General features: G+C 44.5%; 1 protein-coding gene across 10 annotated transcripts in view; it reads right to left on the reverse strand.

Annotated features, from left to right (window-relative positions):
- The window catches only part of ACOT9 (acyl-CoA thioesterase 9), a 73,553-nt gene that overhangs the window by 14,822 nt on the left and 44,719 nt on the right, over positions 1-14,012 (reverse strand). For all 10 annotated transcript variants that reach the window (XM_055269042.2, XM_055269043.2, XM_063634764.1 and 7 more), the window contains 4 exons: positions 12,636-12,806; positions 12,347-12,384; positions 4,302-4,385; positions 3,190-3,293 (listed from right to left, as the gene is read on the reverse strand). In XM_055269042.2, coding sequence (XP_055125017.1) covers positions 3,190-3,293; positions 4,302-4,385; positions 12,347-12,384; positions 12,636-12,806 — 397 coding nt within the window. The remainder of the gene's footprint in view (positions 1-3,189; positions 3,294-4,301; positions 4,386-12,346; positions 12,385-12,635; positions 12,807-14,012) is intronic.

Here is a 14,012-nt window from a genome sequence, read left to right on the forward strand (position 1 = left end):
GGTCAGGAGATCAAGACCATCCTGGATAACACGGTGAAACCCCGTCTGTACTAAAAATGCAAAAAAAAATTAGCCGGGCATGGTGGTAGGCGCCTGTAGTCCCAGCTACTCGAGAAGCTGAGCCAGGAGAATGGCATGAACCCAGGAGGCAGAGCTTGCAGTGAGCCGAGATCGCACCACTGCACTCCAGCCTGGGCAACAGAGCGAGACTCCGTCTCCAAAAAAAAAAAAAAAAAAAAAAAAGACTGTAGGCAGATCATAGCAGCATTCCAGCAATGTTTTGTTTTTAAAACATTATTATTGGCTGGGCACAGTGGCTCACGCCTGTAATCCCAGCACTTTGGGAGGCAAGGGCGGGTAGATGGCTTGGGTCCAAGAGTTCAAGACCAGCCTGAGCAACATGGTGAAACCCCGTCTCTACTAAAAATACGAAAATTAGCCAGGCATGGTGACACACATCTGTAGTCCCAGCTACTTGGGAAGCTGAGGCATGAGAATCACTTGAACCCGAGGGGCAGAGGTTGCAGAAAGCTGAGATCACGCCACTACACTCCAGCCTGGGAGACAGAGTGACACTGTCTCAAACAAACAAAATAAAACAGTATTACTGTCAGTTACATCAAACATGGGAATTGAAAGATTCAATCACTTGCATATAGTACTGAATAAAAAAAAACCTATTCTGACAAATAACTACTACAGAGCTAGCTTCAGGCTTTTTCTGAAAGTATGAAAGTTTATTTCACCAAAAGGTGAAATGCTTCATCATTCCATAGCAGGAAAAAATGCATCTGAATAATAGGTCTACTGCAGTGGCCCCCCAACCTTTTTTGCACCAGGGACCAGTTTTGTGGAATACAATTTTTCCACGGAATGGGATGGGGTTGCGGGGATGGTTTTGGGATGAAACTGCTTCACCTCAGATCATCAGGCACTAGATTCTCCTAAGGAGTGTGCCACCTAGATCCCTCACATGTGCAGCTCACGATAGGGTTCGTGCTCCTATGAGAATCTAATGCTGCTGCTGATCTGACAGGAGGCGGAGCTCAGGTGGTAATTCTCACTTGCCCACAGCTCACCTCCTGCTATGCAGCCCGTGGCCCGGGGGTTGGGGACCCCTGGTCTACTGAATACCCTGGCATAACTGAATAAGTCTTTTTTTTGAGACGGAGTCTTGCTCTTTCGCCCAGGCTGGAGAGCAGTGGCACGATCTCGGCTCACTGCAAGGTCCACCTCCTGGGTTCACGCCATTCTCCTGGCTCAGCCTCCCAAGTAGCTGGGACTACAGGTGCCCGCCACCACACCAGGCCAATTTTTTGTATTTTTAGTAGAGATGGGATTTCACCATGTTAGCCAGGATGGTCTCGATCTCCTGACCTCATGATCTGCCGGCCTTGGCCTCCCAAAGTGCTGGGATTACAGGTGTGAGCCACCGCGCCCGGCCAGTCATTCTTAAATAAGTTTTCCACAATGAAATCTTGGACATACACTGAATCATTTTATTTCTGTGTTGTTATCCTCTTTGAGGTACTTTTTCTGGTCAAATTTCTTCAATTGTTTGTAATAGCTATTCTGAGTTTTACTCATCAGATGAGCTGTTCCTAACTACTGTAATAGCTCAAATGACTGTTAAGGGTCCAACTGTGTCCCCCAAAAAGACATGTGGAAATCCTAACCCCCATAACTGTGAACACGACTGAATTTGGAAATAGGGTCATTGCAGACATAATTAGTTCAGATGAGGTCATGCTGGAGTAGGGTGGGCGGTTAATCCAGTGTGATTAGCAGCATCCTGACAACAGACACCAGAGAGACAGAGACACACGAGAGAACACCATGTGATGACGGAGGCAGAGACTCAATGAAGTGCTACAGCTGGAAGCCGAGGAACGCCAGGGATTGCCAGCAAACCACCAGAAGCAAGAAACAGACAAGGAAGGCTTCTCTCTTACAGGTTTTCGAGGGAGCGTGGCTCTGCTGACATCTTGATTTTGGATTCGTAGCCTCCAAACTGTGAGTCAATAAATTTTCTGTTTTTATGCCACCAGTTTATGGTACTTTGTGGTACTGCTGCCCCTTGGAATCCATGCAGGATTCGTTCCAGAACTCCCCACCACCACCCGCCAATACCAAAATCCACAGATGTTCAACTCCCTTATATAAAATGGTGTCATATTTACATAAAACCTACGCACCTCCTCCTGTATACTTTAAACCATCTCTGGATTACTTATAATACCTAATACAATATAAATGCCATATAAATAGTTGTTTTAAGGCCAGCCATGCCTCTAATCCCAGCATTTTGGGAGGCTAAGGTGGGAGGACCACATGAGGCCAGAAGTTCAAGACCAGCCTGGGCAACATGGCGAAACTCCATATCCATTTCTCTATTTTTAATTTTTTTTTTTTTGAGATGAGTCTCACTCTGTCGCCCAGGCTGGAGTGCAGTAGCGCAATCTCAGCTCACTGCAACCTCCACCTCCTGGGTTCAAGCGGTTCTCACCCCTCAGCCTCCTAAGTAGCTGGGATTACAGGCATGCACCACCAAGCCTGGCTAATTTTTGTATATTTTAAATAGAGACAGGGTTTCACCATGTCGGCCAGGCAGGTCTCAAACTCCTGGCCTAAAGTGATCCGCCCACCTCAGCCTCCCAACGTGGTGGGATTACAGGCGTGAGCCACTGCACCCAGCCCCATCTCTATTTTTTTTAAAAAAATGGTTGTTATACTGTATTGTGTTTTATTTATATTATTTTTCATTGTTTTTTTCCAAACATTTTCAGTCCATGGTTAGTTGAATCTGTGGACATGAAATCTACAGACACAGAGGGCCAACTGTACAGCAGTCCTGGGAAATGAATACAGTAATCAATTCCATTCACTCCTACCATAACACAGACGTCTGTGAAATTCTCCTAGGCAGAACCAGAAACAAACACCTTAACATGGAGCTGTATATGATCAGAAAGTAATAAATATTAAATATAAACAACAAATAGTACGTCAGGCTTTGTCCACAAGGAGGATATTAATAACCCACCATCTGTATGACATGAGCTTTCAACTGTTTTTCTAGAAGCAGTGAACAACATACCTGTCTACAGATACATAGGTAAATAAGCTTTTCTTGCATGGAGACTAGCTGGTCTTATTTAAACAGTGGACAATCTTCAGGCGCATATTTACCTGGAACATTTGCATCTTCACTTCCATGGATGTCTTCCCGACCCAGCTAACATGGCCACTGAACTTAATGTCCTGTTCTGGACTCAAGCTCTTCTTACACATATCTGCAAAACAGAAGTCAGTCAGGGTCCAAATCATACCAAAAATTTTCTGTTCTGTAAATAGGAACAATTAGAAATTATGGCAAATTCCACTACATTTCTTTTTTGTCTTCAAAACTAAAATAACTTGTTTGACACGCAGGAAGAAATCTACATGTGTTTTTGAAAAATGCAGAAAAAGCAAAGAATATAAAAAATAAAACTGGAATCATGCAAAACCCACCTAATTATAATAAATATCTTGGTATATAGCATTCTAGACATTTTCCTATGCATATGTACATTAAAATTCCCCATAAAGGGCCAGGCGCAGTGTCTCATGCCTGTAATCCCAGCACTTTGGGAGGTCAAGGCAGGTGAATCACCTGAGGTCAGGAGTTTGAGACCAGCCTGGCCGACATGGTGTAATCCCGTCTCTACTAGAAATACAAAAATTAGCTGGGTGTGGTGGCACATGCCTATAATCCCAGCTACTCGGGAGGCTGAGGCAGGAGAATTGCTTGAACCTGGGAGGCGAAGGTTGCAGTGAGCCGAGATCGTGCCATTGCACTCCAGCCTGGGTGACAAGAGCAAAACTCCGTCTCAAAAAAAAAAAAAATTCCCATAAAAGGAGAGTACTTCCCATAATCTCAATAATTAATAATCTTGAAATTACTAAGAATTCTAAGTATGCATAGAAAATGATATCACTAGCCAGGCGTGGTGGCTCACGCCTGTAATCCCAGCACTTTGGGAGGCCAAGGCAGACGGATCACGAAGTCAGGAGATCAAGACCATCCTGGCTAACACGGTGAAACCCCGTCTCTACTAAAAGTACAAAAAATTAGCCGGGCATAGTGGCGGGCGCCTGTAGTCCCAGCTACTCGGGAGGCCGAGGCAGGAGAATGGCGTGAACCTGGGAGGCGGAGCTTGCAGTGAGCTGAGATTGCGCCACTGCACTCCAGCCTGGGCGACAGAGCGAGACTCCGTCTCAAAAAAAAAAAAAAAAAGAGAGAAAATGATATCACTTACCAATCTTATCCACCAGGGCTGTAACTATCGATAAAGGAGACATCTTGGCTGAATGGATTTTGTTGTGCATGTAACAAATAAGAACTGCAGGAAAACATGAGTGCACCAAATTTTAAAATTTTAAAAAGGCAGAATTATTTCCCAACATTTAAAATTCACTCACTGAAATCCATTAAAAGCCTTGTCTCGTTTTGAAGACCCAGCCCCCAATATTCCACTGATCATCTTATCCTAGGATCAAACACTTTTATAAATTGAAGGATTTGGGAGATCCTCCAATCTGACTGCCCCCTCGATTTTAAGATTTAGTGAATAAATCAAAGCCCGAAGCAAGCCCAGAACCACCAGACAGCTTGTTACCACTCCACAGAGACTCAGTGCCCAAATCAGAGTAAGAACTCAGCACATGGGTCTGACAGTATCAAACATCTTCAGGAAAGAGAAACAAATCACAGGGACTTGGCTACCTGTTTTCCTCCTGGCTCTGTCCTAATTAATCATGAAACAATTATTTCACTCAGTTATCCCTCCTTCCCCATAACATCCTTGACTCCTATACCACCCTGTGGTTATCTGTATACTTTCCATATTTTAACAAGCATTTATATGTGCCAAGCATGGTTTATGCACCTTACAGATATCAACTCATTTAAAGTTGTATAATTATATGTTAGGCCGGGTGCGGCGGCTCAGCCTGTAATCCCAGCACTTTGGGAGGCCAACGCAGGTGGATCACGAGGTCAAGAGATCGAGACCATCCTGGCCAACATGGTGAAACCCCATCTCTACTAAAAATACAAAAATTAGCCGGGCGTGGTGGCGTCCCAGTTACTCAGGAGGCTGAGGCAGGAGAATCAATTGAACCCAGGAGGCAGAGGTTGCAGTGAGCCGAGATCGCACCACTGCACTCCAGCCTGGCAACAAAGCAAGACTGTCTCAAAAAAAAAAAAAAAAAAAAAAAGTTGTATGATTATATGTTGATTGGCTCCCTGCTTCTCCCATGATCCATTCAAATTTGTATCACAAACTCTCAGGACAAGATATGTGGCTCAATAAATATTTGTTGAGTAACTGTAAATCCTTCCATCTATGCACCTGCTAAAGGACGCACTGGGGGAATGATAGGCTAAAGGCAATAAACTCCATTTAAAAGTCTTTGTCCAGCGAAGAAATCAGATGGTTCCAACCTATGGCAACAGGAGTAGAGATGAAAAGACTATGAGTTAAGAAGAAGGTAAACCTGACAAGACTTGAATAAATTCAGTTTTCTAGCTTGGATAGGTAAGCATGGTGTACTAGTCACTGCAAAAGAGAACACAGACTGGGCACAGGGGCTCACGCCTGTAATCCCAACACTTTTAGAGGCCAAGGCAGGAGGATCACTTGAGCCTAGGAGTTCAAGACCAGCCCAGGCAACACAGCAGAAACTCCATCTCTACCAAAAACACAAAAGTTAGCCAGGTGTGGTGGCACATGCCTGTAGTCCCAGCTACTGGGGACACAGGTAGGAGGATTGCTTGAGCCCAGGAGGTCAAGGCTTTAGTTAGCCATGATCATGCCGCTACACTCCAGCCTGAACAACAGAGTAAGACTCTGTCTCAAAATAAAAAGAGAACATAGGAAGAAAAGAATGGGCCATTTTCAATGTGTTGAATTTGAAGAGCCTATGGCACATCCAAATGAAGGTATTGGGCAGGGCGCAGTTGTTCACACCTGTAATCCTAGGGCTTTGGAAGGCCATAGCAGGAGGATCACGTGAGCCCAGAGCTTGAGACCAGCCTGGGCAACAGAGTGAGACCCCTGTCTCTACAAAAAACTTTAAAAATTAGGCCAGGCATGGTGGATCAAGCCTGTAATCCCAGCACTTTGGAAGACAGAGGCAGATGGATCACTTGAGCCCAGGAGTTCCAGACCAGCCCAGGCAACATGGTGAGATCCCGTCTCTACAGTAAAATATAAAAATTAGCCAGGCATGGTGCAGTGTGCCTATAGTCCCAACTACTCAGGAGGCTGAGGCAGAAGGAACACTTGAGCCCACAAGTTCAAGGTTGCAGTAGGCTATGATTTTACCACTGCACTACAGCCCGGGCAACAGAGTGAGACTGTCTCTAAAAAAGAAAAATAGATCTAGTAGCTAAGAGGAAAAATTGATTGAAACTCAGAAAAGCAGGCCAGAAAATGTAGCTTCATAAGTATTCAGCATACTGATAGCAACTGAAACACTGGGAGTAGACGAGTTTATACAGAATCTGCAATGTCAACCCAAAAAAGGGCAGAAGGGAAGGGTAGAGAAGAGACGGAGGAAAACGTAATATAAATGTAGTTTTTACCACTGATTGGTACACTTAAAAATGATAAAGATGGGCCAGGCGCAGTGGCTGACACCTGTAATCCCAGCACTTTGGGAGGCTGAGGTGGGGGGATCACGTGAAGTCACGAGTTTGAGACCAGCCTGACCAACATGGCAAAACCCCATCTCTACTAAAAATACAAAAATTAGCCGGGCGTTGTGGTAGATGCCTGTAATCCCAGCTACTTCGAAAGCTGAGGCAGGAGAATTGCTTGAACTTGAGAGGCAGAGGTTACAGTGAGCCGAGATGGTGCTGCTGCACTCCAGTCTAGGTGACAGAGTGAGACTCTGTCTCAAAAAAAAAAAAAAAAGGATAAAGATGGTAAATTTTATATTTTAACCTCAACTAAAACAATAGGGCTGGGCACAGTGGCTCACGCCTGTAATCCCAGCACTTTGGGAGGCCGAGGTGGGGGGATCCCTTGAGTCCAGGAGTTTGGGACCAGCCTGGGCAACATGGCAGACCTTGTCTCTACTAAAAATCAAAAAAATTAGCCGGGCATGGTGGTGTGCACCCGTAGTCCCAGCTACTCAGGAGGCTAAGGCAGGAGGACTGCTTGAGCCAGGAGGTCGAGGCTACAGTGAGCTGTGATCACGCCACTGCACTCCAGCCTGGGCGACAGAGTGAGACCCTGTCTCAAAAACTAAAAAAATTTTAAAAGATTTAACAATTTTCATGTTAAATTTTAAAATGCCTTAAAATTTAATTAATATGAACAAATTATAAAATTCAAAAGGCCGGGCACAGTGGCTCACGTCTGTAATCCCAGCATTTTGGGAGGCCGAGGCGAGTGGATCACTTGAGGTCAGGAGTTCGAGACCAGCCCGATCAACATGGTGAAACCCCGTCTCTACTAAAGATAGAAAAAATTAGCCGGGCGTGGTGGTGGGTGCCTGAAATCCCAGCTACACGGGAGGCTGAGGCAGGAGAATCACTTGAACCTGGGAGATGGAGGATGCAGTGAGCCGAGATCGTGCCATTGCACTCCAGCCTGGGCAACAAGAGCGAAACTCCAGCTCAAAAAATAAATAAATAAACAAAATAAAATAAAATAAATTCAAAAAATAATCATTTTTTGAAAAGGCAAAAGACAAAACCCTGGAGATAACCTACATTTAAGGGATCAACAGAAAAAGAGGAACCTACAAAGGGGACTACAAAAGAGCAGCCTGAGAAGCAGAATGAAATGTCACCAAAGCCCAAGGATGGGCTGGATGATATAAGAAGCCACAGAGGGGTCAGATCAGCCCTGAAAAGTATCCATTCAACTGTGCAGTAAAGGGGCCAATGGCGAGCTTGGCAAGAGCAGATTCAATGGCGTGGAGGAGCAGAAGCCGGAACACAGCCGAACGGGAAATATTTAATTAACAGGAAGTTAGCATAAAGAGGCAATGAGAGCAGGTGATTTTCCTGGTTCTTTTCAGAAAGTGAGCTGTGAAGTAAGGAAGAAAGTGTGAGGTGTTATAAGGAAAGAAGATTTTTTACTTTTTTTTTTTTTTTTTTTGAGACAGAGTCTCACTCTGTCACCCAGGCTGGAGTGCAGTGGTGCAATCTCAGCTCACTGCAGCCTCCACCTCCCGGGTTCAAGCCATTCTCCTGCCTCAACCTCCTGAGTAGTTGGGACTACAGGCACATGCCACTACAACTGGCTAATTTTTGTGTTTTTGAGACAGTCTCGCTCTGTTGTCCAGGCTGGAGTACAGTGGCACAATCTCAGCTCACTGCAACCTCTGCCTGCCAGGTTCAAGCGATTCTCGTGCCTCAGCCTCCCGAGTAGCTGGGATTACAGGCACGTACCACACGCCCGGCTACTTTTTGTAGTTTTAGTAGAGATGGGGTTTCACCATGTTGCCCCGGCTGGTCTCGAACTCCTGGCCTCAAGTGATCCACCTGCCTCGGCCTCCCAAAGTGCTGGGATTATAGACGTAAGCCACCCTGCTCGGCCTATTTTTCATTTCAAGATGGAAGAACCTTGAATATGTTTATAACTTGAGGGAAAAGTGAAGTTGAGAAAAGGCTCAGGAAATGAGGGAGAAAGCCAAGTGATAAGGCAGTTCCTTGAAGAAATAGAAGGAATAGAATCAAGTGAACAGGTTAAAGGGACTGGCCATCAACAGAAGTTAATGAGCAAGAAAGAGAGTAGTGGCAGGGGAGTTTGTGTATATAAGGACGCCTAAGCAAACCAAAGTCAACCAGGCTGTAGTGCAGTGGTGTCACCACAGCTCACTGCAGCCTCGACTTCCTGGGCTGAAGCAATCCTCCCACCTCAGTCTCCTGAGTAGCTGGAACTACTAGCGCATGCCACCATGCCCAGCTAATTTTTTGGGTTTTGTAGAGATGGGGACTCACTATGTTTCCCAGGCTGGTCTCAAAGTCTTGGCCTCAAGCGATCCTCCTGTCTCAATCTCCCAAAGTGCAAGGATTACAGGTGTGAGCCACTGTGCCCAGCCAAGAATTTTTAACTGGGTTTATTTAATCTAGAGAAAAGTAGTTGCTAGGTGTAAGCTTAACAACAAGCTTGTATTTGTATTTTAAAAGTTAGGGCCTGGCGTGGTGGCTCACACCTGTAATCCCAGCACTTTGGGAGGCCGAGGCAGGCAGATCACCTGAGGTCAGGAGTTCGAGACCAGTCTGGCCAACATGGTGAAACTCCGTCTCTACTAAAAATACAAAAATTAGCCAGACGTGATGGCGGGCACCTGTAATCCCAGCTGTTCCGGAGGCTGAGGCAGGAGAATCGCTTGAACCCAGGAGGTGGAGGATGCAGTGAGCGAAGATCGGACCACTGCACTCCAGGCTGGGCAACAAGAGTGAGACTCTGTCTCAAAAAAAAGAAAAAAAACAAGGCCAGGCACGGCGGCTCACACCTGTAATCAGAACTTTAGGAGGCTGAGGCAGGAGGATCCTTTGAGCCCGGGAGTTCACGAAAAACCTGGGCAACACAAGGAGACCCCATCTCTATAAAAAAATAGTTTTAAAAATATATTAGAACCTTTTTTCAGACCCTTTCCCAACCATTCAGCCCAAATATCATTAGGTGGGAGCAAGTAAGGTAGCCTAGAGTAGGGTGTTGGCGTCCAAGCAGGGTGAGGAGGACATCCTTGCAGAGAGGCTGCAAGAGTGATGGCAGAGCATGTCACAGCTTGAGCACAATGAAGAGGGTGAGCCTGCAGAGGGGGACCTGGTGTGGGGTACCAGAGCCCAGGTGTGGTGAGGAGAGCATCCATGATGCATGAGGGGTGGCAGCCATAGGAAATTGGTCACATACAGGGGAACTGATTAAATAAGTCAATATATTAAGGAGAATGGAGCCAGTTGGAGAAGGGAATTACAAATATGGAAAGGAAGGAAATGAGAATGAACCCCATGGTGAAACTGGAATTGGAGCTATCAGTGTGATCCCATGGTTTTCATATATACATCTGTACAAAGATTTAGAAATAACATATATGTATGTATATGCACATATATTTCCCAGCTCCTCCACTAAGAGGGTTTGGGAGCAGTGATACCCAGGAGCAATGACCACTCCCAATGCACATATCTCCATTTCAAAATATCATCCTCCATTTCAAAATATAATTCTCCATTTCAAAATACCATCCTCCACTTCAAAATATCATTCTCCATTTCAAAAAAGGGCTCCTTGGCCGGGCGCGGTGGCTCACGCTTGTAATCCCAGCACTTTGGGAGGCCGAGGTGGGTGGATCATGAGGTCAGGAGATCGAGACCACGGTGAAACCCCGTCTCTACTAAAAATACAAAAAAATTAGCCGGGCGTGGTGGTGGGCGCCTGTAGTCCCAGCTACTCAGAGAGGCTGAGGCAGGAGAATGGCGTGAACCCGGGAGGCGGAGCTTGCAGTGAGCCGAGATTGCGCCACTGCACTCCAGCCTGGGCGACAGAGTGAGACTCCGTCTCAAAAAAAAAAAAAAAAAAAAAAAGGGCTCCTTGGAGATGTGGGTGATGCTAGGACTGGGGCAGGGAAAAGTATAAGATGAGCCTACAATATCTTATTGTGCCAGAAAGTGAGAAAGTGCTCAAAGAATAATGGGGACACATCAAAGAAAACCACACAGAAGCTAGCCTGAAGGGACTGGGACACTCCTTGGACCATGTGAACATCAAATAGATGATAGTATCATATTATAGTCCATTCAGTAACATAGGAATTCCTGAGTCCATACTGATTTAAAAATAATGAATTGAAAGTCTGATGAAGGTCTCAAAGTTACCTGTCACCCCCCCACATAAGATACTTATTAATTACAAAGGGGAAAAGAGTAACTTTACAGTGAAGAACAGTGGCAGACATCATCGTCATCCAGTAAGCAAAGCTGATATCATCAGTAATGAGACAAATCAAAACCATGCACCACTTGATAGGATACAATAAGAACAGAGCATCCCTTCTGTGACATTCCTGCCAGAGATGCATAACCCAAAGCTAATCATGAGGAAGCATCACACAGACCCAAATTGAGGGACAATACACAAAAGAACCATGTCAAAGTCACGAAAGTCAAAGAAAGATTAAGGAACTAGTCTTGACATGACAATTAAATCAACATATGGCTCAGAACTGGATCCTTCTGCTATGAAGGACCACTGGCAAAAGTTGAATGGGACCTGAGGATTAGACAGTATGATACATCAGTGTTAATTTCCTGATTTTTTATGGTTGTTTTGTAGTTATGTAGAAGAATGTCCTTGTTTGTAGGAAAGACATATTCAAATATTTGGGGGTGATGTGGCATCATGTCAGCCGCTTATTCTCACATAATTAAGGGACAAAAAAAATTTTTTTTCCTTTTTTTTTTTTTTTTCTGAGATGGAGTCTCACTCTGTCGCCCAGGCTGCAGTGCAATGGCGCGATCTCGGCTCACTGCAACCTCCACCTCCCAGGTTCAAGTGATTCTCCCGCCTCAGCCTCCTGAGTAGCTGGGACTACAGGCACATGCCACCACGCCCGGTTAATTTTTTGTATTTTTAGTAGAGACGGGGTTTCACCATGTTAGCCAGGATGGTCTCGATCTCCTGACCTTGTGATCTGCCTGCCTCAGCCTCCCAAAGTGCTGGGATTACAGGCGTGAGCCACCGCGTCTGGCCACAGAAAAATTCTTTATACTGTATTTGCAACTCTTCTGTAAGTTTAAGACTTTCTTTTTTTAAAGTGACTAGTAAGAAAGATTATTCAGACTATACCTCCATTAAATAGGAATCTACATTTATAAGAAAAAAATTATGACAATTCAGAAGTAGTAGATGCCCCCTTTTTTTTGGAGATGGAGTTTCACTCTTGCTACCCAGGCTGGAGTGCAATGGCACGATCTCAGCTCATCGCAACCTCTGCCTCCCAGGTTCAAGTGATTCTCTTGCCTCAGCCTCCCAAGTAGCTGGGATTATGGCGCCCACTACCACAACTGGCTAATTTTGTATTTTAATAGAGACGGGGTTTCGCCATGTTGGTCAGGCTGGTCTCAAACTCCCAACCTCAAGTGATCCACCTGCCTCAGCCTCCCAAAGTGCTGGGATTACAGGCGTGAGCCACCACGCCTGGCCGATGTCCTTCTTTTTTTGTGCACTCTAGAATATCACCATCTGCGCAGGTTAAAGAATAAAAGAGCCCTTTCCAGTCACAGAATTCAATGTGTATCTGTAGTTATCTATTAGAAAGACTAAAATAATACCATTACCTCCCAAGCTGTCAAGATCCTCAAGAATCCTGCCAAATCTGTGAAATAAAGCAAACAGTGAATTAAATGCAAATCATGTTGGTCTCCTTTTAAAAATAAATAACACACTTCAGGGTGATGAAAATGTTCTAAAATTGATTGTGGTGATGGATGCACAACTCTCTAAATATATCAAAACCATGGAATTGTACACTTTAAACAGGCGAATTGTGTGGTGTGTGAATTATATTTCAAAATTGTTATAAAACAAGGAAATAAAAACAAATACATAAAAATAGCACTGTGTTACCTTACGGTGTTTTGAACAGTCAAATATTTCTCTCGTAATTCAGGCTCACTGCCCAAAGGCAAGAGAACTTCAATATAACTGTCCTTCATTCTCCTAGGAGGCAGTCCATCCTGTGATTTAGCCAAGAAACTATGAAGTAACTTCCTTTCTTCCATTGCCTTCACATGGTCTCTGAGAAAAAAGGATGCAGGATTCATAAAACAAGAGCAGTTCTAGCCCACAATTCCAGTGGTACACACACAGGCCAGTAAGATACCATCAAAGGAGGAAAAAGAAGGTCTGGACCTACTTTCACCTTCTCTTCCTTCCCTCCCTTCCCACCCACCACTTGGTGAAATTGATCATTTCCGGTATCATTTCTCAAGCTTAAAAACATTCTTAAGATCAGGTGCAGTGTCTCACGCCTGTAATCCCAGCACTTTGGGAGGCCAAGGCGGGTGGATCACACGAGGTCAGGGGTTCGAGACCAGCCTGGCCAACATGGCAAAACCCCGTCTCTACTAAAAATACAAAAAATTAACCAGGCGTGGTGGTGGGCACCTGTAATCCCAGCTACTTGGTAGGCTGAGGCAGGAGAATTGCTTGAATGCAGGAGGCGGAGGTTGCAATGAGTCAAGATCACACCACTGCGCTCCAGCCTGGACAACAGAGCAAGACTGTCTCAAAAAAAAAAAAAAAAAAAAAAAAACTTAAAAGTGATATAGATATACCCAAATGAGCCATATAGTCACCTTTATCAAAAAGTTTACTCAAAGATCAGAATATTTGAAATTAAATTAAAAATTCAGAGAGATGGACAAAATAGTATATATATATATATATATATATATGCTAAAGAATGGCTTGGCCACTCTACTTTATATTCCCATTTCTCACCTGACAGTTCTCGGATTCTTTGAGCCCCAGTTCTCTCTCTCTCTCTGCCTTCAATTTCAGGAAAGAGAGACAGAGGAGGGAAAATGGACTATATCCAAAGGAAGTATGGAAGGCAGAACAAAAGGTAAAGAAGAACAGAACATGAAAAGGAGACAGAAAGGGAAGAAAAAGAAGAGAAGATTAAGGTGGAAGAGAAAAGAAAGACAAGGGGATACGGAACGACAATGTTGATACGAACATTAGCTGAGATGTCTTTCTAAGCTTAACTTATAAAGTATTATTTCCAGAAATGTTTACCCTACAAAAACTACAGGAGATAGAGAAATGAGTTAAATGACACCAGTAAATCCAGAATGTGGAAGATTCTCAAGACAAATGGCTTGGCTTCCTTAAAGTCAAGCTCGTGGGGGAAGAATAGGGGAAGGACGACTATCCATTACTCTAGATTAGGGGAGACTAAAGAGTCATAACCACCAGATGCAACATGCAATCCTTTATTGG

Source organism: Symphalangus syndactylus, chromosome X, assembly GCF_028878055.3.
Source record: "Symphalangus syndactylus isolate Jambi chromosome X, NHGRI_mSymSyn1-v2.1_pri, whole genome shotgun sequence".
Classification (NCBI taxonomy): Eukaryota; Metazoa; Chordata; class Mammalia; order Primates; family Hylobatidae; genus Symphalangus; species Symphalangus syndactylus.